This window comes from Doryrhamphus excisus, linkage group LG2 (assembly GCF_037039965.1).
Source record: "Doryrhamphus excisus strain RoL-2023G ecotype Guam linkage group LG2, RoL_Dexc_Guam_v1.1, whole genome shotgun sequence".
Lineage (NCBI taxonomy): Eukaryota > Metazoa > Chordata > Actinopteri > Syngnathiformes > Syngnathidae > Doryrhamphus > Doryrhamphus excisus.
The window spans coordinates 5,404,145-5,431,855 of NC_136358.1; the positions used below are offsets into that span (position 1 = coordinate 5,404,145).

A 27,711-nucleotide genomic window follows, 5' to 3' on the forward strand; every position below is an offset into this window, starting at 1 on the left:
TTTTTAAAATTTAACTTTGCATGGCAAATGAGCACATGATCTAAAATGTAAATAGTAAAATGTGCAACTTTTAGTTTTTTAATTTCACTTGTCGTCTTAACACCATGAACATTAGTCTTCTTGTAACCCGTATGCTTGACTCATTAAGTCCCTACGTGACGTACGCTATATGTTGGAGTGGTCATGTGACCATCCCTGTAAAGCAGGGCTGTCAAACCCATCATGCCATGGAGGGCCGTGACAGCAGCTTTTCTTTCCAGCCTGGTCACCAACGCAGGTGATTTTAATGAACAACACCACCTTCAATTTGAAGGAAGGAGCTCATCAATTAAGTCACCTGCTGGAGAAACTGATTGGAAAGAAAACCTGCAACGCTTGGGCCCTCCATTGACATGTATGCTGTAAAGCAGGGGTCTCAAACTCAATTTACTTGGGGGCCACTGGAGCTCGGGTCTGGGTGAGACTGGGCCGCATCAGGTTTACCCAAAAAAAAACGCATTTATTAAAAACCAAAAAATTAAAAAAAACTTTGCTTTGGTTCCAATTTTCTACAAGAAAAGCTCTGATAAAACATTCCACTGTTCTCAAATATCTTACTTTTTACTTTTCTACACAAAATAAGATGAAAAATAAATAAACAAATCAAGAATAAAGAAAATCAATCAGTAATAAATAAATATAATAATAAAAATAATAATAAAACGGCAAATAATAAGAAACCACATATAGTTGTTGGGTAGACAAATGATTTTTTTCAGATTAAAATGAACAAAGCATTATTAGAGCCCTGTAGACATGACAAAACACGACTATAGTCACATTTATACTCTTTTTATTTACAACATATTGCGCAACTGCAGGGTCTTGAGACACATGCTAACTCGCAAACTGGAGAGCTAGCGACCTAAACGGTAGCCTTCAAGTTAGTTCCTTTAAACTTAAATAGCCAAAAACTTACCACTTCCACACGGATAGGGAGGATAACTATTAACAGTTATTTAACCTTTAACATGAACATTAATCAAACGTAATTATTTTTTCTGGGTACATGATACCATACAGCATCCATATCAAACTTGCGCGGGCCGTACTAACATTAAACTTTCATATCAAGGCGGGGGCCTCGAACTAGTGTCCTGCGGGCCACATTTGGCCCACGGGCCGCATGTTTGAGACCCCTGCTGTAAAGGATTCCCCATAGTGGCAGCATTGCATGTAGGCTTGCTATTTTTTTACAAAAGGATTTTTTTGTGCTATTGACGCTCATTTTTAAAGCTCCAACTTACACTTTTTTGTCACCCAAAATATATATAAACCCACCCTGACCGGCTGGCATATAGTACCAATAGTGGAAGATTAAGAAATATTCACGGTTTAGATCCCGCTCTGTAAAATAGGGCGAGATCCAATCTGGCTGCACTGCACCTCACACATGCGTGATTGATGGCTCTCGGTGTGGCGGCGGCTGATTAGTGTGACTTTGGGGCGGGGCGACAGTCTCAGCAGCACCCCCTGTTGCTTAGTGAGAACACAAAGGCCATCTTTGGCAGTAAAAAAAAAAACAACAAGAAATAACGTCAGTCTTCCCCAAAGGCTTTATTTATTCTACGAGTGCTTACTGTTGGCATGAAGTGAAAGATGTTGGAATAAAAGAGGGAACATGGACACAAAATGATGAAAGATCAGAACATTTTGTTGTCCAAATGGCTCGACAATATGTACATGATGTCATATTTACACACAGGAAGCAGATATTACAGGTGCAAGTATAGGAAATGTACCATTGTGCTGATAAAATGTCATGGTGTGACTTCCAATGGTTTAGTAAACAAGTGCACCAGGAAGTGAGACACATTATTTGTAAGGTCGGAGGTGCATAAATGCTACACTTTCAATCCAAATCACTCATCAATCAATTTGTTACATTCTTTAGTGCCTCGTGTGCAAGCATGTGATACTGAAAGTCACTTTTAATCAGCCATCTTTGGTCAAATCCAAATTTGCAGCAAGAGAAAACGACACTGGCGCTAATATGAGTTATGATTATGATGATTCTATCAGAGCTCTAAAATGACAGTAAATAGCGGATACATTGCGAAAGGCAGTCCAGAACACTCTTAGCAAAAGGTAAAAAGTGTAAAAAAGAGGAGGTTAAAGGTTAAACATCAAAATGGCTGTGTCACAATATGCGTCGAACTTCCGTACTTCCATTTCGCATTGTGAGTGCATGAATGGGTTCGCACAGAAAACGATAAAATGTCAGGCACTGTCGGTACCTAGCATTCAAAACAACCTCAACAGTCAATATTATTATTATGATTATTATTAATATTGTTATGATTATGTCAATAGTCGCCATCTTGGCCCAATAATGGAAGAGGGAGGCACTAACTTGAGTGGTTGCACGTGACTAAATATTGCGATTATTTCCATGCGTAACAACATTAATAGTTTTGGGACAACAAATTTCATCCGATTTAGTGCACTCGGTTACTAAGTACACAAGTGTAGAGTGGATACTTATGGAAGTGTACCGACTGAAGTGTTCCATTTGAGACACAGCCATTATTGTTGTTGTACCACAGTGCTAAAGCTAAATATTGCAGCTACAGTCAAACTAAATGTCCATTCTAGTCAGCTAAACGAACTTTTGAACTTTGTTTTATCTTGCCTCACCGGGAAAAACAATCAATAATCATCCAAACTTCTCTACACGTCCGTTATGGGGGCGTTGCTGTGAGAGGCAAAGTTGGCAAAAATTATTATTATTTACATTTTAGAACAGGGGCATCCAAAGTGGTCCACAGCTTGATTTTTATTGGCTCATGACCATTGTAGAATTCAATGAACGAGAAGGAAATTTCAAAATAAAATAAGCTGAAATAAATTTGATACAAATTTTAACTAAGGTTTTTTAAGCCTTTTTACAAAATTTTGAAATACATAAAAATTCTTTGATATTTAGTATGTGGGCCTCTGTGGAAAAAGTTTGGACACCCCTGTTTTCGAAGAAGCAGCTCCAGTACCTGTTCCTTCTACTGTACTGTTAACTGTTTTTTTTGTTCTTAAAAAAAAAAAGCAGCAAAAATTACACAACAAATGTTTGCAACAACAGAAATAAATAAATAAAAGTCACATTTTGCAGGAATTAAAACACCTTAATCAGTCATCAGTCAAACATAATGATGCTAACGCATTATTAATGTGGTTATAGTCAAATATTATCCAGTTAGCAGTGGCTGTGAGTTAGTATATGTGGTTCAAATAAGAAATCGTTGTTTAAATAGTAGGATATGTCAGTCAAAAAATCCTCAATATGGATCCTCACCCTTTTTAAAAATACATTGGTGGCTGGGAATCAATATTCCGACAAGGTTAGCTACTTCATTACTTCATTAATTCATCATTTCTGCAACACAGTGCACTCCTACATATGACCCGTGTGTGTGTGTGTTTGAGCTACACAACATTCTCTTCTATGCGGGGTTCAGCACTAGCTGGCTCCAGAAGCGTTTGTTGGACTGTAGAAGTAAAAAAAAAAAAAAAAAAAAAAAGCAATCCATCAGTTGTTTACTCGGTTAATAGTTAGGTGTTGTTATGAGACAGAAGAATACCTTGTGGTTCTGTTGCCACCACAGCATCTGGGTTGTCAGCCTTCACCATCTCAGCATTCAAGCTCTCTGTGGAGATGTAAAAAAAAAAAAAATCCTGACTACTTCTATCATCTTCTACATGGAAGCAATTTATGATTCTTACGTTGTATGCTGAAGCACAATTTCTTCTTCTGGTAAGAGATGTAGCTACTGACCGCGCCCACCAGCGCCATAACGACGGCACTACCAATACCCGCGATGGTGCCCACTTCTGCTGTGGTATCTGCTCACACACACACACAGTCAGGACACACACACACGACATACCATAATGTGCAGACACCAAACTCACCGGTTTTGTCGTCATACTGGTTAATGTGATCACGGTCGCCGCTTGGTCGTCCACCTGACAACATAAACAACACTTTTAAGAATACGAACACACACTTTTAAATAACCAATTGACATGTTTAAAAGTAGTCGTTGATACCTTTGCCTTTGTCAGGCTTGTAGTTGTCGTCTTTGCTGACATCAATTAGGTCACTGTCGGAAAATCCTCCTGGAAACAAAGAAAGACTTCAGATTGCTCCATCAATAACTTTAACAAAACCTTAAAGGCCACAAATCCTGATGTGAAACATGAACATGTCTTTGCCTTTTGCTGTGCGTTCTAAAGACAGAAAAACTGTTAATAATGCCCATCATGGGAAAACTTCCAACGTTTTATACTTGTATATGCATACTGTGACCATGCACTAACAGGTATATTCATGATAACATGTAATACTTTAATACTAATACTACTTTTTGCATATTTTGATTATGTTAATCATTACCGGAACGTCTTTCCTGGGTGCACTGATTTCACTGAGTCCATAAATAGGAGCTAATGCTATTTCCGTCAACAATAGCAGGGTGGAAAAAGCATGCTAATCGATGTTAAGGCTTTGGTTGTATGTTGAGGAGTACAAAGAATTGTTATCGCTAAACAAACCCTGCAGCGGCACAAACATTTTTCCACCAATGACTGACTGACTGACTGTCCATCCAGTCACTACACCAGAAAAATAGTTCTTCGTGTTAACTGCTACAACAACAATGCCACTGTAGCTTGGTTTATATACAGGTCAGTTATGTAAATCGAACATTGTTTTAGAGCTTTATTAGTCAAAATGGGTGTGTTTCATTATGTGCGTTATCTCCCAATATGTTGGCTGTTTTTCTCTCTTTAGAACGCACAGAAAATGGAAAGATGTGTGCTCAACTTTTACATAAAGATTGTGGATGATTGGCGAAATTTAAAGTAGAAATGCAAAAGCTTTTGAATTATGTTACATATTATTATGTAACAGGTTCAATTCCACCCTCGGGCATCTCTGTGTGGAGTTTGCATGTTCTCCCCGTGCATGCGTGGGTTTTCTCCGGGTACTCCGGTTTCCTCCCACATTCCAAAAACATGCTAGGTTAATTGGCGACTCCAAATTGTCCATAGGTATGAATGTGAGTGTGAATGGTTGTTTGTCTATATGTGCCCTGTGATTGGCTGGCGACCAGTCAAGGGTGTACCCCGCCTCTCGCCCGAAGACAGCTGGGATAGGCTCCAGCACCCCCGCGACCCTCGTGAGGAAAAAGCGGTAGAAAATGAATGAATGAATTATTATGTAACAGAAATATGTGTCCCGGAAGCCTGATTTTAGCACCAAACCTGAGAAAAATCGACTTCCTTGCTCTACTTTTGCAAGAAGAGGAACTCAAACGCTTGCTTTTTTTGTCACTTCATTTAAAAAAGAATTTTAAAAAAGCCTTAAACTGTATTATGGAAAGCAGGAAGTGAACAAATGTAACAGTTACTTCCTACAGGACTTAATAAGCTTTGCTTCTTCCTACTCCTTTTGGACATGTGGAACTGTGAACTGATTATGGGATGCACTCAATTGTAATCTGATGTTCAATGAAATAAAACCATTACCATTACCAATTAAAAGCAAAAGCAGGCTTCGCTACACATCTTTAAATGCATCCAGGAACAGCCACAAATGTGAGCGCTACAGTATGCATTTCATCATTTTGTTTTTCTTCAGTGAATAGGCAAAATTTGTGTGTAATGTTAGCACTGCAGCTCACGTAGAGTTGCATGTTTTGCTAACATTTGTGTCCTCTTGTCTCACTCCTAAACTCCACATAATATCCACATTATCATGCATTATCATGCATGTTTTTTGGGGGAGGGGGGAGGATGCAAAAGGTTAGTGCAAAACCCAAGAAGAAAAACAAACACGCATCCACTTACTATGAAGCAACACAAGCTAAAGTAGCCACCCACCTCCACTCTGCCCCTTGTTCTTGTCCCTGTTACCAATGTCATTGTTGGGGTCCAAGGCATCAGACAGGTCAAAGTCATCATCAGCTGTCAGGATTAAAGGCCAAGGTTGAAGCAAGGGATGAAATAAAAAAAAGAAAAGGATAGCAGCATCCTCAATAAACACATAAATTAGTGGGAGAGGGAGTTGGGGGGGGTGGCAGCCCGCATTCTCATGTCATCCTTCTGACGACACAGCAGTTTCTTACCTGGTTTGGGTTTGGGCTTGATAGGAGCCTTGGTGCCTGTAGAGGGGGCATTAGAAGTCATTTGGCCGCCAAATAGAAAGAGACTAGCATCATCTTTGTTGCCAGAGCAACCAGAGTATTGTGGTCCATGATGTAGAGTTCTAAGTATAAGGTGTGTTCTTACCTACTGGCTTGGGAGTAGTGGCTGTAGGTGGTCACGCAAAGCAAAGAATACACAGAAATTGAGTAAATGTTCAAAAATCTACTTCATTTTAGGAATGGAAGAATAATTCATAGTGGTGTAATGGTACATGTATTTGGAACAGGAATTTTCGATTAAGTACAGAGACATACTCGCTTCCCACAAGGACTGCCCATCATCATCTAAGTCATCATTTTTATGAGAAAATACTACAATTGTTACAGGGGGAAAAAAAAGAAATTTTACAGGAAATTATTGAAATTTTCCATGAAAACATAAGGAAAAATGTATAATATTATGATAATTTTTTAAAAAATGAAAGTCATCATATGAGAAAATGTAACTTTAGGAGGAAAAAAAACAATTTTATAAGAAAAACTCCCAAGTTTTATGAGATGATTATCATCTTATTATGAGTAAAAACAGATTATACTCGTAGTTTTAATTCATGTTTCTTGTAATTTTAAAAGAATAATGTCGTAATATGACAAAAACTGTTTTCGTTTCGTCAAAAAGTAAATCTTGAATTTTTTTAAAATACATTTTACATTAAACATTTACAAGAAAAAGATGAAATCTCTAAATCTCAGTACAAAAATGTGGACATTCTGCAAGTAGTAATACAGTAGTAAGCAGTAATGTTTTGAGTAAATACTCAAAACATTATAGATTTACCAGAAATTATTGCTTTTTCAAAAGATAAAAGTAGCCACAATATGAAGAAAAAGTCATACTTTCATAGAGGAAAAATTTTCCAAGAAAAAGTTCAAGGGAAAAAAGTAGTAATATATAACAAAAGTCCAGATTTTACTAAGAAAAAAATGTAAAAGATGAAACTGTTATTTATGACAAGTTGTGATTTCCCAAAATGACCTGCTAGTTTCCATTTTAAAGCCAGTTACACAAAAGCTAAGAGGTTTTATATTTTCCTTTTTTTTCGAACCATGACTTTAAAAAACAGATATACCAATTTCAGTACTACGGTGTACTGGTCCACCCCTTATTGCTACTGTTCTTACTTTTAATGCCGTCATCACCCAGCGCATCTGCCAGATCCAGGCCCTGAGACAGGACTAGGGGAGGACAACAAAAGGAAAACGAGTCAATAATCACAATTCTAGATCCTTTTAGAAACACAACACACATACTGTACACAAGGCCCCATTGTGCCCACTAATCCCTTGTTTATTGTCCACACTCTCTCATCATTATATCACATACAAAGTGGCTCACCTCACATAAAGTGTGTGTGTGTGTGTGTGTGTGTGTGTGTAGCAAGGGAGCTCCCAAATTCTATTGGGAGACAAAATATCACAACATCTGTGCAGCAGCGTGTCAACGAAACCAGATATTTGCCTAAATGTTTGAATGTTTGTCAGCATTCACACTATTAATAAGCTTTGCTATTCCAAGAATGGGGGATTACCTATTTGTCAAACAATGGTGGCAACAACACATTGTTTGTCATTGAAGTATTTAGTCTACTCAATAGCAATTCATGTTAAATAAAATACAAATTAGGTCAAATATGACGAGATACGTTCAAATATAACAATATTTAACTGTTATTAGGCGTTAGTAGGTGTAGAGGCAGGTAATAAATGTGTAACACCTGCACACTTGACACAATGGCGTCCAGACTTTTAGCTGTAATAAAGGCGGATTTATAATGGTATATGGCTAGAAATAAGGTTACTGTTTGCAGAGCCAGGCCGGTGCTCCGTTATTCGGCCTGCTGTGCGGCACAAAAGGCAGCACATGGACTCAGATTTTTCTTTACCTTGCAGAGGAAGCAGCAGTGCCAACAGCAAACAACCGCAGCGAAAACCGCGAAGAGCCGCCATGACCGACAACCAACCGGCGAGAAGAGGGGACGGATACCGGGCGTGTCTCTCCGCTTGGTCTTCTTGTCTGATGTGGATGTTTTTTTTACGCTCAGGAGCGTGTCCCTGGTTGAAGAGCCGCAATTGAGGCGTTCACTATGGCGCCGGAGGACACGCCCACATGCGGACGCTTCATCTGGGTACCTTTCAAAATAAAGCCCACCGGAAGTAAGTAAGTTAGAATTTACTGTATAGTAAATTCAATGAATGAAGGCAATAGCACGATTGTAATGCTAAACTCGATCTAATTTGGTATAGGTGACAAAGCAGATTAGCGAAATATCTCAGTAGTAATGAGTTCGGATATGTTTCGGATCTAGTCCTATCCAAATAGAGACAGTATTGATACCATGGACAGTATCAGTATAGGAGCTACACTAGTACGATCTTTATTCTTATTATTTATTTTATTGTCCATGTATTTATAAAGCGCTTTTCAAACATAGTTAATTTATAAAACATAATGTTAAATTCTTCCCAAATAAGTTTTTTGCCTAGAATCATTGTCCTGAATTTTATTCTGATTATTATCAACAAATTAAAGGCAACAATCACAAAGTCATTCAATGAGCTTGAAAAAAAATATTAATTAAAATTAATAAAATATTATTATTATCGTTATAGGCAAGTCTACCACTGTCTTTAACTGGTATCAATACCCAAAATGTGCAGTATCGCCCACCCTGGTCAACAGTCAGCTCTGCGGGTTTCATCAAAGGTGTCAATCATTCCCGATGGGCGTGGCTTTTGTCATTGTGCCGCGGAAACAGACAGAAGGGGACAGATCGGACAGAGGCATGACAGACACATCGGAGCAGCAAAGGCAGCTGAGAGCTTGACGGGTAACCAGCAGAGGACATGGGGGACAAATCAGGGACCAGGTAGGATTTTTTTTGGCATTTATTCATTCATCTGGAACATTTGTTCCAGATGTTATTGCTTACATTTAGTCTCCCAACTGTTGCCTTCCTGCACTTGAACGTTGAAATGCACTAGTTGGTTGGTTGCAACTTCTTGAAAGGGAAAATATACACAGGAAGTGTAGCCCACTCGGGACCACAGAGCCTGTGTCTTGTGTTTTTATTGGCTGCATCAACATTCCTGACCATTCTGAAAACATGTTGACTCAGTATGTGATTGGATGTGTGACGTCACAGATAATACTCTAATGTACTGGTGTCCAAAGTGTGTGCAGCAGCTCTTTTTAATTTTAAAATGAAACATCAAGCACTATGAAGGAACACCAGGTGAAATAATGCAATTATTGTAATATGTCTATTATTGTAACAGCCTAGCCGAGTGAATAATATGACATGTTCCTGTATGAGGCCCTGAGCAGAAAAGGTTTGGACCCTCCTGCTCTAACGTCTGATGTGGAAGTGATCCCGAGAGATACATTGAAGCAACCGGAAAGTCACATTTGGAAAGCAAGAATGGGGATTTTGAGTCTTGTAAAAATAAGCAATGGCCTGTCATCTTTCAGGAAGTATCAACATGAGTTTATTAAGTGCATATGTCCATACAAGACACTTTTTTGCTTCATTGGCCACATTTCCAGGAATACACATGAGTCCATTTCCTGTCTAACTGCAGGATGTGCCCTCTGGGTCTTTTGCTGCTATTTGCCTATCCAGCTTTTTGCCTGATTAATTCCCCAACAACTCGACCATGCCGGATTGTTCTTCTATCGGGCTGGACTATGAAGCCACAGAGGCAAATGACATGATTAAATCCATTTTTTTAATGAGTACCTCAAGGAGGAACACTCATGATCTTTCCATTTCCATGAGTGGCGTCTTCCCTCTATTGGGACACACTGGACCACAGAAGATGTCAGCAAAAGACTTCATCATGTCCTGCAGCTATTTATTAACTTAGTAAATGTTCACACTGAGGCGCCGGCAGGAAGACGTGAGAAACAGGAAACACAACCTCCACAGTCTGACTAAGCATTCTGACTGGATGTGTGTGCGAGTTTGGGGCTTCTATAAGTCATTCTCTGATTGTTTCTCATGAAAGACTTTACGGTGGTCCCACAGCAGCAACGTCCAAATGCTCCAAACACCCAAAACACACTGATCCTTTACAACAAATGCAATGGGGGAATGCTGCAAATTAAAAATACTGGAAACACATCAGCCCTCCCAAGATCAGATACAACAGAAAAATGCTGTATTTGTAACAGATTTACATGGTTAATGTTAGCATTACAATTAGACGAATGAATGTTTCACAAAGACGAAGAAAAATTCACCTTTTCATTACGTCTCTTCAAAAGTCAGCCAGTTTTTGTCTAGGCATCCCGCTGTCTTTAAGAGGACCTATTATGCGTTTTCCACTTTTCTGACATATAAATGTAATTAGAATGTTATATTCTCATGTTAAATGATGCCAAAGTTTCAGATAATGAGGTTTGTGCATTTGAAGATGAGCCCTGAAAGAAGTTTGGGATGGCTCAAAACGCTCGGTTTTCAGAGGGCGTTGCAAAACTGTTCCACAGAGAGGCGTGGCCGTAGGTGCTATACACTCTCTGTCCTCCCTCAAGCTCTGCTCTCTATTAACGAGGCAAGCTCAGGCAGAATTTATAAGATTAGATATACCTTTATTTGTCCCTCCAGTGGAGAATGGAGCAAGAGAAAAATATTTTCGTCTGTCAATGGCATTTGACACGGGACTGTTTTTGTAAACATGAATGTGAAATATCCGCCAAATTTTTGCTGAAGCCAGAAGCAGCGCTCTCTGGGCGGGAAAGGTGCTTTAACGTCGGATCACGTTCGGCTTATGAGCTCCACGGCACTAACTTTGCCTCTGACAAAGTGTGTCCGACAATGACTGCTCCTCCTTTTTTACTGGTGGCAAAGCAAATGAGTGTAATAATATATAATAATATATCTCAATTTAATTGTTTTTGACTGTACAGCACGGCGGTCTAGTGGTTAGTGCGCAGACCTCACAGCTAGGAGACTAGGGTTCAATTCCACCCTCGGCCATCTCTGTGTGGAGTTTGCATGTTCTCCCCGTGCATGCATGGGTTTTCTCCGGGTACTCCGGTTTCCTCCCACATTCCAAAAACATGCTAAGTTAATTGGAGACTCCAAATTGTCCATAGGTATGAATGTGAGTGTGAATGGTTGTTTGTCTATATGTGCCCTGTGATTGGCTGGCGACCAGTCCAGGGTATACCCCGCCAGGGATAGGCTCCAGCACCCCCGCGACCCTCGTGAGGAAAAGCGGTAGAAAATGAATGAATGACTGTGCCGACATCCAATATAAAAAAAAAAAAAAGAAGCGAGCTGCAGTGTGAAAATGGCACCCGAGACGCACATTGGACACACCAGGGAGGCACAATGGAATGCAATCAGCACAAACGCTTGTTTACTTTCTAAAGGACACCATGATGGTCAGCTTGGGGAACCGTTATAGAATTATAGTTATAGAACTATAACAGGAAGTTCAGATACTTCCAATCAAATTTTTAGTGCAATTGACTGTTTAAGTATGAACACCACAGCACTAAAGGTGCATTTGTTAAGTTGGTCGAGGGTCGTCATGGCAGCGACAGGATGCAGTACCCCTCATTCAAGCTGTTATTTAAAGGTCAAACTGCCACGTACTGTCGCTTTAAATCTTGTCCTTTCAACTCATCCTACAGAGTCTTCAAGAAGTCCAGCCCGAACTGTAAGGTAGGACATTGTGTGTGTGTGTGTGTGTGTGTGTTTGTTGGGTTGTGTATTAGTGACTGACTGCCATGATTCCACAGCTGACTGTTTACCTGGGCAAACGAGACTTCATAGATCACTTGGACCATGTGGATCCAGTGGGTGAGTGCCAACACAATCAGACGGTGGTTCTTCTCTTCTATAAATACTTACATAGACTACGTTCTGTTTTTTTTCACAGACGGCGTGCTCCTCGTGGACCCAGAGTATCTCAACGGTCGCAAAGGTACAAAAATCTGAAAAGCAGCTGAAGCACTCCCATACATTTAAACTCCGATACGTTTGTCCACAGTGTTTGTGACGCTGACTTGCGTGTTCCGTTACGGCCGTGAGGACCTGGACGTCCTGGGACTCTCCTTCCGGAAGGATCTGTACATCAGCACCTTTCAGGCCTTCCCCCACCTGCCTGGAGTGGAGAAGAAACCTCTGAGCTACCTGCAAGAGAGGCTGCTCAAAAAACTCGGCCAACATGCCCACCCCTTTAACTTTTGTGTAATAAACCACAACGTCACAATGGCTTTTTCACGCAATATGTCCACTGACTAACCACCGTTTTGTGTCTTTGGACTTGTTCAGATCCCCCAGAACCTGCCCTGCTCAGTCACCCTGCAGCCCGGCCCGGAGGACACGGGCAAGGCATGCGGCGTGGACTATGAGCTTCAAGCGTTTTGTGCCAACACCGCAGACGAGAAGCTTCACCATAGGTACGTCCTGCTTTTTAAAGGAAAAAGTTTTATTATACCCATCATCCACCATTCTTATGTAAGACATGAACACATACGTATGCCTTTCTCTTTTCTGTGCATTCTAAATATATACAATATGTAGTATAGTATTGTGGTACTTTTAAACTGGACCTTTTATGTTTTTTCCACTTTTCTGACCTATAAATGTTGTTAGAATGTTGTATTCTCGTGTTGATGATGTTTGCAGATTTGGAAGTGAGTTCATGTCTCACATTGTGGATGATGGCAAAATTCCCCCCAAAATGTGCATTTTTCTTTTAAAGCAGCTTTCTCTAACGTCATCAATGTACACAGCCTCCAAGGTATGCTGGGATGTATTTATCTAAGGCTGCGTCTCAAGTGGTGAACTGCTGTACTTTCACTTTGAATTTCGAGTTCATAAGAGAAGTACGGCAAAATGCGTCATCAGTACCCAGAGATTGCACTCAAAAAGGTCAAAATGGGGTGTGTGCAGTGTTGGATACTTAGCACCCACAACAATTGCCATCCTGGCTAAGTAGCGGAAGGGTGGTTGCAATTAACCATTATAAAGGAGAGAGAAAGAAGACAAGGAAAAATTTTGGATCATAATTTCGGGTAAATGCACAATGAGAGTGCTGATTCTCATTGGAGAATCAGAATCAACGGATTTGGAACAGCATGACACTGTCAAAATGAATCCACTCATAAAGAACAGTAAATTACACTGTATAAGCCACTTTTTTTTCTTAAACTTTGAACGCAACGGCTTATAGAACTACGCTTAATTTATGGCTAAATTCTAATTTTGTGACATCTCCTTTACTCCAGAACTACTACTAATCAGTTCACTCACAACCAGCTTGTCAACCCATTGGAAATGGCAGTCATTATATATAACAACATAACAGTCTAACTCACGGTGTTATCTAAAAACACTAAACTCATCACACAGCAACTGAAGAATCAAAAGCTATAGCTGAGAAATCTACAAACATGTACTAAGAGTTTAAAATGAAAACCCTTTTTAAAGTTTTCCCATAATTATTTTCCCATAGTGCCTGAGGAATGCATTCATCGGGCGCTGCAATGACATCAGCCTCCCTCTGGACTCTTATGGCTCCTATTCATCCTTTTTTTAAGCAGTTTGTCCTCAAATTAAATGCTTTGCTCAAACAAAGTGGATTGAATAACAGGTTTATTTTGAACTTCTATTGGTAGATTTATTAGGTATACTTTTTTAGTGTTAAGTTACCGTGTGATGAGTTTAGTGTTGTTTGTAAGATGACACCGTGAGTCAGACTGTAATATTGAGTACTGATCTGCAATTTCCAATGGGTTGACAAGCTTGTTGTGAGTAGTACGGAGTATATACTTATTGAAGTGTACTGATGGGAGTATTCATAGCAATGACTTTTTCCAGGAACTCGGTGCACTTGGTGATCCGTAAAGTGCAGTATGCTCCAGAGAAGAAAGGCCCTCAACCCATGGTGGAGACCAGCCGCTGCTTCCTTATGTCGGAGAGAGCTCTGCACCTGGAGGCCTCGCTGGATAAGGAGGTGCCATCCTTATTCAAGGTGTTGTGGGATTCCCTCACACACACATTTAACAGCTTCCCGGTGTCCCAACTGCAGTTGTATTACCATGGTGAGCCCATCAGCATCAACGTCCACGTCTCCAACAACTCCACCAAGACAGTCAAGAAGGTCAAGATCTCAGGTAACTCCAAACAGGCTCTTTTTGATCATCAGGTCAGGGGTCACTGATCAATGTCTTTGTTTCCCAGTTCGTCAGTATGCCGACATCTGTCTCTTCTCCACCGCCCAGTACAAGTGTCCCGTGGCCCAGCTGGAGGCTGAGTGTGTTCCTTTTTAGCATGATGTCCAAATATCTATGCAGAAGACTTTAAGAATTATCTCCTTGTGTTCTGGTTATTCATCATCATCCTCAGTGACCAGGTTTCTCCCAGCTCGACCTTCTGCCAGGTCTACACACTGACCCCTTGCATGGGCACCAATAGAGAAAAGAGAGGGCTGGCTTTGGACGGAAAGCTTAAACATGAAGACACCAACTTGGCCTCCAGCACCATGTACACACATTTGACACACACCTGATGGAGTTGAAACCATGCCATTTGCAAACCGCACTTAGTTTGTGATTTGATGGAGTAAAAGAGAGTAAAAGATGTTTTGTGTTTTGCATGATCGTGACCATTCATGTGTGTGTCATTCTAGAGTGAAAGAGGGATGCAACAAGGAGATGATGGGCATCTTGGTGTCCTACAGGGTCAAAGTCAAACTGGTCGTGTCTCTTGGAGGGTATGTGGACATGTCATGATTAGCTAGCTATTAGGTATAAGTCTTTACCCCCTTCCTGATGTTTTTTTTTTTTTTGCATGTTGTCACACATAAATGTTTCAGATCCCCAAATTTAAATATTAGTCAATGACACAACTGAACACAAAATGTGTTTTTTAAATGAAACTTTTTCATGATTAAGGGAAGAACAAGAATCCAAAACTACATAGCCCAGTGTGGAAAAAGTGATTGCCCGCTAAACCTAATAACTGATTGAGCCAGTCTTAGCAGCAACAACTGCAATCAAGTGTTTGCGCTAACTTGCAATGAGTCTCTTACAGCATGGTACAGCAGTGTCTCGGCCCTCCATTCTGGGGGTAATCTTGGTTTGCTGGCCACTCCTGGGGAGGTTTAGCACTGTGATAAGGATAATGACTCTCACTGTGGTTGGCTGGAGTCCCACAGTTTTAGAAATGGCTTTAAGAAATGACAGATTGGTTATAGGGTTGGATTTTTTTTCTTCCCTTACTCCCTTAAAAACTGCATTTTGTGCTCAATTGTGTTGTCATTAACTAATATTGAAATTTGATCTGAAACATGCAAAAAAAATCAGCAAGGGGCACTTTTCCACACCACTCCACTGTACACTGTCCTGTGTGTGTGTAGGGACATCGCAGTGGAGCTTCCATTTGTCTTGATGCATCCCAAACCACCCGGCCAGCCTAGCCCGCAGCCAGGTATTAAAAAAAACACAAACACACACACACATCTCACTGATGTATTAATCCGCATCAACCGGTGGGATTATTACGCACTTTAATTTGTTTTGTCTTTTCCTGTCTCCAGCGGCTGATGCTCCTGTGGATACAAACCTCATAGATTTTGATATGAGGTGAGTGTGTGTCTTTTTGGATTCAGTTGGTCACTCCAGTACTTTCAGGACTCGAAGAGTCATTCATTTCACTTTCAACAAGGTTTTCTTTCTGCAGGTCTTCTTCTCAGGGTGAAGACTTTGTGTTCGAAGACTTTGCGCGCCTGCGTTTGACGGGGTCCAACGTCGACCCCCTTTGTTAGACGCTGACATCCAAACAGGACGATCGCATGTGCAGGTATTTTGCTGTCTTGTGAAGAATCAAGGAGGCATTTTTACAGGTTTTCTAATGAGTTTGCGAGTTCACTTCTTAAATTGTAATTGAAAATTCCACTACTTGACCATATTCAGTCAAATATAAGGATGAACCTAAAAGACACTATACAGTCCAACTTAATTTAAAACATTTTAATGCACATGTTGAAGTGTTGAATGTGTCAGTGCTTTTAGTACAATGTTCTGTTCTCTAACAAAGAGCTGAAAATTTAGACGTTAGACATGTGCATTCAAAAGTTTAAAAAAGGTCAATGAAACTCTCCTGTGATTATACCAGAGGGCATTTTAGGTTCATCCGGAATGTTTTTTTTTTGTCAGTAGTGTATCCGTTTTATTCTGTACTCTAATCCTTGTCATTCCACTGCCTATGTACTTTTGTACCCCAAGTACTGTACAGCTTTGTTTTAATTGCTAACATCCACACTGGTGAGGTCTTCACTGAAGTCATCGACAAACTCAGGTGTCGCTTAAAAGTTGCTAGAATATCCTAAATCAAGAATGCAGTCATTACATGGCCACTGTGTGTGCAGTATTGTCACAAATTATACCTGAGATATTTCATGTACTTCACACGTCATGAAAATGGATCATGTTATTGTCTTCAAATTGATATTGTAATCAAGTTTGTACAAATAAATATGAAGTACACAAATGTAACCGAAATGTGATCACTTAAAAGTCCACATTCAAGAGGCCTGCTGCTGATCCAGCATGACTTCACAGGTGCGGCCCAGTTCTCCCAGTTTCACCTTGGCGTACTCGGCTCTGTTGAGCGCCATCTGACAGTCCTTCCTGGATGAATATGTGGATCCTTCATGAGGTTGACCCGTAGCCACCTAAAGAAACGACGGTGTGGTTATTTGTCTTAAAAACAAATCATTACGAGTATTGTGTGTTAGGGATGTCGAGATCACGAGATCAGGCCAATCCGGATATCGTTCGACTCACAGCGGTTTGTTACAAAAGCCAAACAATATTCTTGGTCATGTTGTGTAATAAAAAAAATACATTCAGCCATAGTTTAATAGTTTTTTATACTGATAATAAACTCCAAGTCATGTTTGTTACAAAGAAATGATTTAAGAAAAAAGATTGTATCGGCAAAACTATTGAAAAAATAATATCCAAAGCCAAAAAACATGGATTGGGCACCCCTAGTGTGTGTGTCTGTGTGAGATACCTGTGTAAGGTAGCGGATTTGGCCACCCAGTTCATTCTCCACTCTGTTGACGGAGCTCTGGAACTGGACCAGCTGTCTTTCCAGCAGGTTGGCATTCTGTTTGTCTTTAGAAAGTTCCAACACTATGTTACCTGCCAAGGATAGAAAACAAACAATTAAAGATATTTAACTGTATTGCTCAATGAACTAGAATATATATGATGAATATCTATCACGAGGTTTATAAAATAAGTCTTCACAACAATAGAGTATTGTTGTAAATTACAAATTAAACAACTATAATGATGTTTACACCCATTTGTACTCAACGTTACAGTAGTACCATGGGAGAGACGATTTAAAAATAAGATTCGACATATAATTCCAAACTTGACTATAAATCAACTTTAAATCCATATAGGTATTAGACACCAAAGTCTCATTCTGATTAGTATGTGGAAAAATTAAAGCTATCTGACTTCTCACCAGCACATTGCAGGACCATCGCTATCTCCTTCTCAACGTCCTCCAGAGCTCTGAGCCGTTCGTTTGCCATCACACATGGAATGTAACAATTTAAACGTCTCCAAAAATAACACTGGCTGCAGTTGTGAACGAAGAAAATAAAACCAATACTGTCGTACAAACAAAAACAGGCAAATGGATAAAAATCCGTCCCCCAACAAGGAAGTGTTGCCAACTTAGGAAAAGTAGCTATTGGCTGTCCCAAAACTCGCGAGAAGTCCTAAAATGGCGTCACAATTTCATTTGCATAATTTACAACTTACCGTGTTAGCACACACTACGGTGGCCGTCTTGTTTTTATTTAACTCAGAATATATTGCCCCGTGCGACATATATTATGTAATATTTCGTCGAACCTGTTTTTGGATTAACATTTTAAACAAAAGTGAGAGCTGTCCGTCTCTCTTTATTCGCCAAAGCTCACAAACAAACAGGTCAAGGAAAGTTGTGCTTGCTTACCGAGACGCTCTCTAGCGGCGCGAAAGAGAATAGCACGTCTCGCACCGACCAAGAGCTGTACAGTTAACAGACCGACTTTCACGTTTGAGTCACCAAAAGAATCCAATTACATAAGAAAAAAACACTCGAGGGGTCCGAATACGCGCTAAATTGTCTAATATGGCAACGAAGAACCATTGAAAAGACGTCAAGTCGCACACATGTGACGTAGTCCAGGAGACAGGCAAGATGGCAGCATCGTCTTGGCTGCATGGCCCGTCAGCTATGCGTTTAACCGAGGGCCTGCTGTCTGTTCTGAAAGAGCAGCGTCCGGAATATTTACCCTCTCTGTTGGCAAACTACAGGGAGCATGGAGTGTTCGCGACACAGGTACTTCCTCACCCGCAAATGCGCATTAGCACCGCAGGCTACTTACCTGCTAGCCCCGCTATTAGCTGTGCTGGATGGCTTTGTTATTCTCAGAGCTGACACATGCAGATATGGTGTTTTTGTTTTTGTTTGACTATAGCTGCTAACCCTTAAAAAAAATCTTAATAGGCCGCCAGCGCCGTGGGGAGTTTGGTGGGGTTTAGCAACGCCAAACTGGCCTCAAGCAAAACCAAGTGAGTTGCACCTCCTATTCGTCTCTTATTAAACACACGTCCCAATACTTAACACTATTGTGTTGTGTTTTAATGAGCAGGTTTGAGGGGCTCTGTTTGCTATCCGTGCTGGTTAAGGACAGTTCCTGTGATGTATTCCAGCAACACTGCCTTTCCTGGCTGAGATCCCTGCAGCAGGTCATCCAGGTTAGATGCTCTCTCGTTGTATGCTGTTTACATTTACGTTGCAGTCCCGTCACTATATGCATGTGATTCTACAGTCGCAGGCCCCCATGCAGACCATCCAGCTGGCTGTGACTATTTTGAAGGACTTGCTGCAGTATTCGTCACAGCTGGCAGAGCTGGCCAGGGAGGTGGGCCTCAACTGCATCCTGGGCATCCTCACGTCGTTGTTGGGCCTCAAGTTGGAGGTGAGCAAGAAGGGTTGGGAACCACGTGACATGAGTGCTTCTCAAAGTGATGTGATTCTGACTTCATAATTGTAGTGGTTGTTTAGAATTAGGGCGGCACGGCGGTCTAGTGGTTAGCGTGCAGACCTCACAGCTAGGAGACCAGGGTTCAATTCCACCCTCGGCCATCTCTGTGTTCTCCCCGTGCATGCGTGGGTTTTCTCCTCCCACATTCCAAAAACATGCTTGGTTAATTGGTGACTCCAAATTGTCCATAGGTATGAATGTGAGTGTGAATGGTTGTTTGTCTATATGTGCCCTGTGATTGGCTGGGATCCCAAAGACAGCTGGGATAGGCTCCAGCACCCCCGCGACCCTTGTGAGGAAAAGCGGTAGAATATGAATGAAATGAATGAATGAATGTTTACAATTAGACACAAGTCTATCAACACAGCAAAGCTTAAAATACCTAACTACAAGTCCAGTTTGTCCGTACTGGAAAACGTCCAGATTTACACCGCAGTCCTCCAGTTATTGACAAAAATACCCCTTTTTTGTGGGTGAGTTAATTTGCATATTTACTGTACCTTGATTTCTGTTGTGGCACTTGAATGATACATTGTCATGTTATGTTATTATCAGTGTGAGCTGGCGGCCATGGAGGGGATGATGGCATGTATGACATACTACCCCAGAGCTTGTGGATCTCTCAGGGTAATGCGAATAACGTTTACGTTACTGTTCACCGTCATCATTGTAGAATGCTGAAGTTGATGTTGTCTTTCAGGACAAACTGGGTGCCTATTTCCTCTCCAAAATGGACAGTTCCAACAAGAAAACACAAGAGGTTTGTCATCTGTGTTGATGATGTCATCTCATAATTTGTTTGGAATAATTATTTACTTCTTGTCATGGTAGATGGCATGTCAGTGTTATGCTTGCCTCCCCTGCCTGGGTGGCCTCATGGATCGAGTGTCGGGGGCCGGCCGGGCTGAGAGATGGATCAATCAAGTTCACTGCCTGCTGGCCTCGGCCAATAGCCTGCTGACTCATCTCTTCCAGGGCTCAGAAATGGGTCCGCACTCCTTGGAATTATCAACATTGCTGAAATTTATTTTTTTTTGTTACAATGTATGTACAAATATTTTTCAGACAGAACGGTACAATACGAAGGACCAGGAGTGGAGCTCGGCTTTCCTCATCTCGGCCAGTCTGATCCGCTCCTGCTTTTACAGCTGCAGCACAGATACACCGCAGTCTGCCTGGTGCTCAAGCACACTCTCAGGTATATTCCTATTGCTTACGTCAGTGATTTTCAACTGTGCCGCGTGAGAAATCGTCAGGTGTGCCGTGAGGAATTTTTCAATATCCGCATACTAATTTAACCAACAAATGTTACAAAATGTCACCACTACCTCTCACGTGCATCACTAAGTCTATTAGAGGAACGAGGCAATCAGCTACGTCACCAATGACACGGGACAATGACATAATATTTGCAGAAAATTATTAATACATATTAATAAAAAAAGTGATATTGAATAATTCCTCACGGCACACTTGTGTGCCGCGCACAGTTGTTGAAAATCACTGCTCTAATAGACTTAGTGATGCACGTGAGAGGTAGTGGTGACATGTTGTAACATTTGTTGGTTAAATTAGTATGCGGATCAAAAGGATCTGTTGTGGCGAGTCCGTCATCAGGAAAAAAACTGAAAGAAGCAAATAATGTTGGTTATTGGTGTGCCGCAAAATTTTTCCAACGTAAAAAAAAACGTGCCGTGGCTCAAAAAAAGGTTGAAAAACACTGGCTTACGTTACCACTATAGTCTAAACTTAGTTGGTACATCTGTACCATTTACTAAGATCCAGTCCAAGATAATGATACATACATGTATTTATGTTTGTCATCCTTTCAGGGTGGACCCGGCGTCAGCGGTGCGTCTGCCTGTCAGACCCATTCTCAACCTCGTGTGTCGAGCTCTAGCTGTCACCTCCAAGAGCATTGTAAGCGCTTGCAGACTTCCAATAAAAAGCAAAAATTGAAAAACACATTTTAAAAACTATTTGTTTGTCAGAATTTAACAGGGGATGGCAGCATAAGGTTGCTTCTCCTGCCCGTCATACACACCAACACACTGGAGGTCTTATCCGCTCTCATCACAGTGTAAGTTGAAAGATGCACACCCATAAAAAACAACAAAATAATACTGTGTTAGAGGTATTTATTCATGTGTTTGTGTAATGCAGTGTGCGCAGCAGCATGGTTCAGTATGCCGCTGTCCTCCAGAGGCTCTTCTCGCAAACGCTGAGTGCCTGGATGCCTCCACCTGACGCCAACCCCGGGCAGCAGAGAGCCTACACGTACGTCATACAGTACAAAGATGTAATATTTGCTCATGCTAATTTGGCAGCTTTCTCCCACCCCCAACAGCTCGGTGCGGTTGTCCGTGTACAGAACCTTAGAAGTTTGGGTCCAGGTGGCTGGAGCTTCTGCCAACATTCTCCAGGGGAGCCCCAGCCACTCGGAGCTCCTGTTTAGCCACCTCCTGGGTGACATCACACCAGGGGCAGAGTCCATCAAAGTGAGTGCCCCTTTCATGCAGATTTATCAATACATTTTTTAATGTATTAGCACCGCGAGCAAGAGCACGGGGTTTCACGACGGTTGTCCTCTTGCTCCTGCAGCTCCGTGCCGGTCTGTCAGCTGACGTGGTTCCTGGAGGAAAACCGGGCCCGCGAAGGACAAAACCGCTGGTCATGGCAGATGCGGTTGGACCGTCCCTGCAGAGGAAAGGCGACACATTGGCCAATCAGGACACTTGCCTTTCAGCCCTCAGGGGTGAGGACCTGGCTCACAAGTGTTCTCATTATACTTGTCTTATTTTTTTAAATATGATGTCATCATACTTGTTTTCTTCTTCCAAGCACTAAGACAAATCATTCTGACGAATGGAACACTCCTGAAGGCTGATGTACACAAGGTAAATGTCAGTACGAGGCTTATTGCTTAAAGATGAGCATTGTGTCCAAAAAAAAACAAATTCTGGAATCTAGCATTTTTTTCAACCTTTTTTTCAACCTTTCACGACCCTCTCTCCCCCCCTCTCTGATTTATGTTGTAGCGTCTTCACGAGGTGGTGCTTCCACTGTGTGTGCGTTTGCAGCAGCAGCAGCAGTCAAACTACAGCGTTGCCTCTGAGGCAGCAGGGGGTGTAAGTGGGCAGTATGGAGGTGCCCTCACACGACGGGAACTATACAGGTATCACATGATTTTTCATCTTTGCTGTATACTGTTTTTTTTTTATCACATACTACAGTATCAATTGGCCCTGTACCCTAGAAACCGCCCATGAATGATACGGGAAAAGGCCGAAATGATACTGTGTCAAAGCCCAGGGCAGTGATACTGATAAAATATAGAGTTTAATCATGTCCAGTATCAGCCCCCGTAGCTGTCCTCTCAGAGCGCGCTGCTCTGGTATTGTGCCCGTGAAACAACCAATTAGAGAACAGCGCACGGGCGTGAACACACAGTTTGCACTGTTTAGATATAATACATGTAATACAAAATGGTCTTTTGATTAAATAGTACGTGATAATAAGCTCATGATTAAATAGTATGTGATAATTATAGGTTATCACATGGTTTGTCTGGTATCGGGCTGATACTGGCACCCATTTTGTTTTCAGAAAATTTTCAGTTTATTACATGTATTATATCTAAACAGTCAGTCAGTCAGTGCCTTCGGTCTCAGGCTGATACTAGCACGCAGGGGCATGATACTGGGCCTGATATCAGACAAACCATGTGATGATCTTATTATCACATACTATTTATTCATGAGCTTATTATCACGTACAATTTAATCAAAAGACCATTTTGTTTCCAGAAAATGTTCAGTTTATTACATGTATTATATCTAAACAGTGTAAACACAATAATTGCAAAAATATTTCAACAATAATATTTTATCAACAGTCTTATCTTATCAATGTCTGACAATTAAAGTTCCATTAATCAAGTTTGGGTTTTTTTGGTGACTGGAGAAGCACTAGGCACTAAGCACTCGTGTGCTGTTCTCTGATTGGTTGTTTCACGGGCACGATACCAGAGCAGCGCGCTCTGAGTGAACAGCTACGGGGGCTGATACTGGACATGGTTAAACTCTATATTTTATCAGTATCACTGCCCTGGGCTTTGACACAGTATCATTTCGGCCTTTTTCCCGTCTCATTCATGGGCGGTTTCTAGGGTACAGGGCCAATTAATACTGTAGTATGTGATAATAAGATCATCACATGGTTTGTCTTTGGTCCCGGGCTGATACTGACACTTGGGGGCATGATACCTGGCCTGATACCAGACAAACCATGTGATAACCTATAAGTATGGTACTTCAATATTTTGTATCACCTTGCAGGTTGCTGTTGGCTCTCGTCCTGGTACCATCACCCTCTTGGCATCAGCCTCTGACCTGTGCCGTGTCCATTCTCAGCAAAGGACGCAACGACCGCAACCTTAAGGTGGCTGTCGTCTGCTCGTACGTAGTTGTGTTTTTCGCCTGTACTTATGTCACGTACTCTCCTTTTACTCTCAGGTGTCGTCATTCTGTACCGAGGCACTGACCATCTGTAACTCCCTCCTCCACCCCCGCACTCCCTCCATCGCTATCCCTTTACCACCCATCGCTCTTAAGCCGACCCCTTCTGCTCCAGTCCTCCCGTCCCCCCAGGGTGCGGCCCCAGTCCTTCCTCTGCCAACCCTCCTTGGGGGCCCTAATTCTTCCACTCCCTTTCCGCCCCGCCATTCACTCTCTATGGGGTCCACGTCCTTGCTGGGCTCCCTGGAGAACCACCTCTCTCTGGTTCCGGGCCTGACCGGCCAGAGTCACGCCCCTAGCGACATGATCCTGTCCCCGCAAGCCCACCACCAGCCAGACCCCACTGGACTATGCCCTCTGGAGGGACAGAGACCCGTTTTTATGCGCTACGACAAAGAGGAAGCGGAGGATGTGGAGATCTCTCTGGCCAGCGACTCTGATGACAGCGTGGTCATCGTTCCTCCAGGCATGCTCAACATGGAGGTGCAGCAGAACCAGTCAGCCGTGACTAATTCTCACAACCTGGGCGCTGTGACACCCGGAGCGGGGCTCGCTGTCACTCTGCCAGGGGCTCAGTCGGTCACGATGTCTCCCACCACACAGGCGACCACCGCAATGGACGACGTCTCCCTGGCGACCTCCTCCCCTCTCCTCACCACCTCCGCTATCCCTGTCAACTCCTTCCCTCCCCCCAGCTCCTCGACGGCATCTCTCGCTGCGCCCTTGAATTCCAACACTGCCGCCACAGGTGTCACAGGCGAGTCCGCGGGAAGACCTCAGCTCCAGCAGATGCTCATGCAACCCTCAACCCCTGCCCCCATAACCCTTCCCTTGCACATGCTGGGCCAGCAGGGAAGACTCCTCCAACAGCAAGGCCCACCCCCCAGCAAGGAGGACTCGGCTGTCATTAACATCAACAGCACCGACGAGGAAGAGGACATGGAAGATGACGATGAGCTCGAGGAGGATGAGGACGAGGAGGAGGAGGAAGTGAGTGATTTTCCTGAGGAGGGGGAGTTTTACGAGGAGGGGGAGGAGTTTGATGAGTTTGATGAAGAAGGAGAAGACCTTGAAGAGGAGGAAGAGGTGGAGGAAGAGGAGGAGGAAGAAGAAGAGGAAGATGGAAGAATGCCTCCATTGGAAGGAGCAGAAGAGCAGGGAAATGCAGGCGTCATGGCGGAGGAAGAGAAGCCCGATGATGGAGCAGAAGGAGGCATACAGGAGGTACAGCCCAGCCGATCCAACTTTGGTGAGGACAGGATGAAAGTGCAGGAGGTGGAGAGCATTGGAGTCTTGGAAGGGGCTAGAGAGGAGGAGGAGGAGGAGGAAGAGGACAGGATGGATGACCCCTCTATGCCTCAGATCCTGTGTGTGACTGGAGGAGTGCTGGAGGAGAGGGACGAGGAGGAAGAGAAGGAAGAGAAGGGTGCACAGGTTGTGGCTGAAGTGGCGTTTGAGGAGGCACCCAGTTTGGAGGAGCAAGGAACCAGTGAGGTGCAAGTGGCCACGCCCCCCGCAGAAGAACAAGAGGTAAGTAGACCCCACACACGAATAATTACCTGCAAGGTGGTGTTCTAGTGGTTCTCCTTCTCGTCCCCACCAGGAAACGGCAGCTGAACCCGCTCAGGAATTGAGCGAGAATGACGACCAGCCTCCGGTCCTCCAGAACGAACTACTGGCAGGCCCCCCCGAGGACGGCCCACTAGCCACAGAACCTGCAATATTATCTGGACCCAACTCACAGGAGCGAGAGGAGTGCAACCTGGAGAAAAACGGCAAAGATGAGACCGAACACTCTGGTGTAGAAGAAGATGTGGGAGAAGGTGAAGCAGAGGAAAGTAAAGGAGTCAAGAGGAAGAGAGAACACACACAGGTTGAGGATGAGGCGGAACCAAGCACAGAGAAGAAAAAGGTACAATTTTCCTGAATTTTCCGAAGTACTAAGTCACCAAATGAATAGATTTTACATTGCATCCGGAGAGTATTCACAGCGCTTCACTTTTTCTACATTGTGTCATGTTACAGCCTCATTCCAAACTGAATTAAATTAATCTCTTACCTCAAAATACTCCATTATGACAATGTGAAAAAAGGTTTTTTTGACATGTTTTGAATTTATTAAAAATAGAAAACAAAAAAATCACATTTACATAAGTATTCACAGCCTTTGCCATGAAGCTCAAAATTGAGCTCAGGTGCATCTTTTTTCCATTGATCATCCTTGAGATCTTTCTACAGCTTAATTGGAGTCCACCTGCAGTAAATTCAGTTGATTGGACATGATTTGGAAATATAATAACTGTCTATATAAGGTCCCACAGTTGACTGTGCATGTCAGAGCACAAACACCAAGCATGAAGTCAAAAGAACTGTCTGTAGATCTGCGAGACAGGATTGTCTTGAGGCACAAATCTGGGGAAGGATACAGAAAAATTTCTGCTGCTTTGAAGGTCCCAATGAGCACAGTGACCTCCATTATTCGTAAATGGAAGACGTTTGGAACCACCAGGACTCTTCCTAGAGCTGGCCGGCCTTCTAAACTGAGCGATCGGGGAAGAAGGGCCTTAGTCAGGGAGGTGACCAAGGCCCCGATGGTCACTCTGTCAGAGCTCCAGCGTTCCTCTGTAGAGAGAGGAGAGCCTTCCAGAAGGACAACCATCTCTGCAGCAATCCACCAATCAGGCCTGTATGGTAGAGTGGCCAGACGAAAGCCATCAGACCAGATAATTTTGTTTCTCATGGTCTGAGAGTCATTCAGGTGCTTTTTGGCAAATTCCAGACGGGCTGCCATGTTCCTTTTACTAAGGAGTGGCTTTCGTCTGGCCACTCTACCATACAGGCCTGATTGGTGGATTGCTGCAGAGATGGTTGTCCTTCTGGAAGGCTCTCCTCTCTCCACAGAGAGTGATTTTTTTTGTTTTCTATTTTTAATAAATTCAAAACATGTCAAAAAAAACTTTTTTCACATTGTCATAATGGAGTATTTTGTGTAGAATTTTGAGGTAAGAGATTAATTTAATACAATTTGGAATGAGGCTGTAACATGACAAAATGTAGAAAAAGTGAAGCGCTGTGAATACTTTCCGGATGCACTGTATATTGGTCATATGATGTTAGATATTCATTCCTGCCTTCCTCAGATGGATGATGATGATGCCATGGCTTCCATGTTAGCCGATTTTACAGCCTGCCCACCTGACGACGATGAGGCTCCCTCGGCATCGACCTGCTGAGTAACGTATATCACATGGGGTTCCCGCGAATACAAGACTATATCAGTCTTGACATTCCAGTTACCTCAAGCAGCAGCTCCTTTTTGCTCTGCTGCCGTCAAGCATCAGTATTCATGCTCGTCATTTGAAATGTCGTGGCTAAACTCCCATCAGCGTGGAACGGCGGATTATTCTAGGCAGGTTGTCGTCATCGACTAGTTTTTACAATAGTGAGGTGAAAATGTAAGATGTATTATCACTTTGTATCATGCTACAGCTAGTAACGTTCTCTGAATCGATGCATTTTTTTTTTTGCTTTTTATGGTCCCGTCATCACTTGTCCTTTTTTTGCTTTGGTATAAAAACAGTAAAAGCGTTGAAAAGTGTTCATGGCACTAAGTTCACTTCAGCTTTTCTTAGAAGTATTTCAACTTTTGACATACAAACTGGTAACATGACTTGCAAGTCGGATGTCTTATTTTGTAAAAAAAAAAACAAAAAAAAAACTGTAAAATGAAATTACATAGTTGGATGTGGTCTGATGTTTAAAGTGCTCCTGGAAAAAAGGGACATGAGAACATACAACTGATAGTATAACACTTTTACAGATAAAATAAGACAAAAAATTCAAGGAAAATTATAAGCATAAAATAGTGTGTATGTTAAATA

General features: G+C 42.3%; 4 protein-coding genes across 8 annotated transcripts; 2 read left to right on the forward strand and 2 right to left on the reverse strand.

Moving 5' to 3' along the window:
* Positions 1 to 1,577: 1,577 nt before the first annotated feature.
* Positions 1,578 to 8,342, reverse strand: cd99l2 (CD99 molecule-like 2). 4 transcript variants are annotated; one of them, XM_058068077.2, is made up of 10 exons: positions 8,123 to 8,341; positions 7,362 to 7,415; positions 6,325 to 6,345; positions 6,162 to 6,197; positions 5,917 to 6,000; positions 4,084 to 4,152; positions 3,946 to 3,999; positions 3,757 to 3,876; positions 3,615 to 3,680; positions 1,578 to 3,521 (listed from the first exon to the last, which is right to left on the reverse strand). In XM_058068077.2, the coding sequence occupies exons 1-10, from the start codon at positions 8,184 to 8,186 to the stop codon at positions 3,460 to 3,462; spliced, it is 630 nt and encodes a 209-aa protein (XP_057924060.2). In that variant the 5' UTR covers positions 8,187 to 8,341; the 3' UTR covers positions 1,578 to 3,459. The 4 variants fall into 4 exon arrangements, with proteins under 4 accessions (XP_057924060.2, XP_078652467.1, XP_057924061.2 ...); XM_078796341.1 differs by lacking the exon at positions 5,917 to 6,000 and having other exon boundaries at positions 8,123 to 8,342; XM_058068078.2 differs by lacking the exon at positions 6,325 to 6,345 and having other exon boundaries at positions 8,123 to 8,340.
* arrb2b (arrestin, beta 2b) lies at positions 8,271 to 17,222 on the forward strand. Its single transcript, XM_078796332.1, has 15 exons — positions 8,271 to 8,393; positions 8,898 to 9,106; positions 11,878 to 11,908; positions 11,986 to 12,046; positions 12,126 to 12,170; positions 12,237 to 12,436; positions 12,521 to 12,648; positions 14,072 to 14,207; positions 14,283 to 14,367; positions 14,435 to 14,507; positions 14,600 to 14,737; positions 14,883 to 14,966; positions 15,612 to 15,682; positions 15,792 to 15,837; positions 15,935 to 17,222. The coding sequence occupies exons 2-15, from the start codon at positions 9,084 to 9,086 to the stop codon at positions 16,017 to 16,019; spliced, it is 1,206 nt and encodes a 401-aa protein (XP_078652458.1). The 5' UTR covers positions 8,271 to 8,393; positions 8,898 to 9,083; the 3' UTR covers positions 16,020 to 17,222.
* med11 (mediator complex subunit 11) lies at positions 15,730 to 18,169 on the reverse strand. The gene is made up of 3 exons (XM_058068090.2): positions 17,738 to 18,169; positions 17,273 to 17,403; positions 15,730 to 16,928 (listed from the first exon to the last, which is right to left on the reverse strand). Exons 1-3 carry the CDS (start codon positions 17,805 to 17,807, stop codon positions 16,779 to 16,781), a joined length of 351 nt encoding a protein of 116 aa, XP_057924073.1. The 5' UTR covers positions 17,808 to 18,169; the 3' UTR covers positions 15,730 to 16,778.
* On the forward strand, positions 18,062 to 27,532 carry pelp1 (proline, glutamate and leucine rich protein 1). 2 transcript variants are annotated; one of them, XM_058067888.2, is made up of 19 exons: positions 18,062 to 18,604; positions 18,773 to 18,837; positions 18,918 to 19,023; positions 19,098 to 19,247; positions 19,869 to 19,940; positions 20,014 to 20,073; positions 20,145 to 20,301; positions 20,379 to 20,511; positions 21,146 to 21,233; positions 21,305 to 21,393; positions 21,477 to 21,590; positions 21,661 to 21,811; positions 21,915 to 22,068; positions 22,155 to 22,210; positions 22,352 to 22,488; positions 23,651 to 23,753; positions 23,828 to 25,360; positions 25,434 to 25,742; positions 26,971 to 27,532. In XM_058067888.2, the coding sequence occupies exons 1-19, from the start codon at positions 18,464 to 18,466 to the stop codon at positions 27,061 to 27,063; spliced, it is 3,711 nt and encodes a 1,236-aa protein (XP_057923871.2). In that variant the 5' UTR covers positions 18,062 to 18,463; the 3' UTR covers positions 27,064 to 27,532. The 2 variants fall into 2 exon arrangements, with proteins under 2 accessions (XP_057923871.2, XP_078652415.1); XM_078796289.1 differs by lacking the exons at positions 18,062 to 18,604; positions 18,773 to 18,837; positions 18,918 to 19,023; positions 19,098 to 19,247 and adding an exon at positions 19,721 to 19,786 and having other exon boundaries at positions 26,971 to 27,531.
* The last annotated feature ends 179 nt before the right edge of the window (positions 27,533 to 27,711 follow it).

Excerpts from the sequence above, each read along its gene's own strand:
- cd99l2 (XM_058068077.2), bottom strand. The coding sequence starts at position 8,186 with ATGGCGGCTCTTCGCGGTTTTCGCTGCGGTTGTTTGCTGTTGGCACTG. Across the intron at positions 6,198-6,324 it reads CACTACTCCCAAGCCAGTAG|GCACCAAGGCTCCTATCAAG; the intron begins GTAAGAACACAC and ends CCCCCTCTACAG. Across the intron at positions 3,681-3,756 it reads ATTGTGCTTCAGCATACAAC|AGAGCTTGAATGCTGAGATG; the intron begins GTAAGAATCATA and ends ACATCTCCACAG.
- arrb2b (XM_078796332.1), top strand. The coding sequence starts at position 9,084 with ATGGGGGACAAATCAGGGACCAG. Across the intron at positions 12,047-12,125 it reads GGACCATGTGGATCCAGTGG|ACGGCGTGCTCCTCGTGGAC; the intron begins GTGAGTGCCAAC and ends TTTTTTTCACAG. Across the intron at positions 12,649-14,071 it reads GACGAGAAGCTTCACCATAG|GAACTCGGTGCACTTGGTGA; the intron begins GTACGTCCTGCT and ends GACTTTTTCCAG.
- med11 (XM_058068090.2), bottom strand. The coding sequence starts at position 17,807 with ATGGCAAACGAACGGCTCAGAGCTCTGGAGGACGTTGAGAAGGAGATA. Across the intron at positions 17,404-17,737 it reads GATGGTCCTGCAATGTGCTG|GTAACATAGTGTTGGAACTT; the intron begins GTGAGAAGTCAG and ends TATCCTTGGCAG. Across the intron at positions 16,929-17,272 it reads AAATCCGCTACCTTACACAG|GTGGCTACGGGTCAACCTCA; the intron begins GTATCTCACACA and ends TCGTTTCTTTAG.
- pelp1 (XM_058067888.2), top strand. The coding sequence starts at position 18,464 with ATGGCAGCATCGTCTTGGCTGCATGGCCCGTCAGCTATGCGTTTAACC. Across the intron at positions 19,248-19,868 it reads TGTTGGGCCTCAAGTTGGAG|TGTGAGCTGGCGGCCATGGA; the intron begins GTGAGCAAGAAG and ends TGTTATTATCAG. Across the intron at positions 20,512-21,145 it reads GTGCTCAAGCACACTCTCAG|GGTGGACCCGGCGTCAGCGG; the intron begins GTATATTCCTAT and ends TCATCCTTTCAG.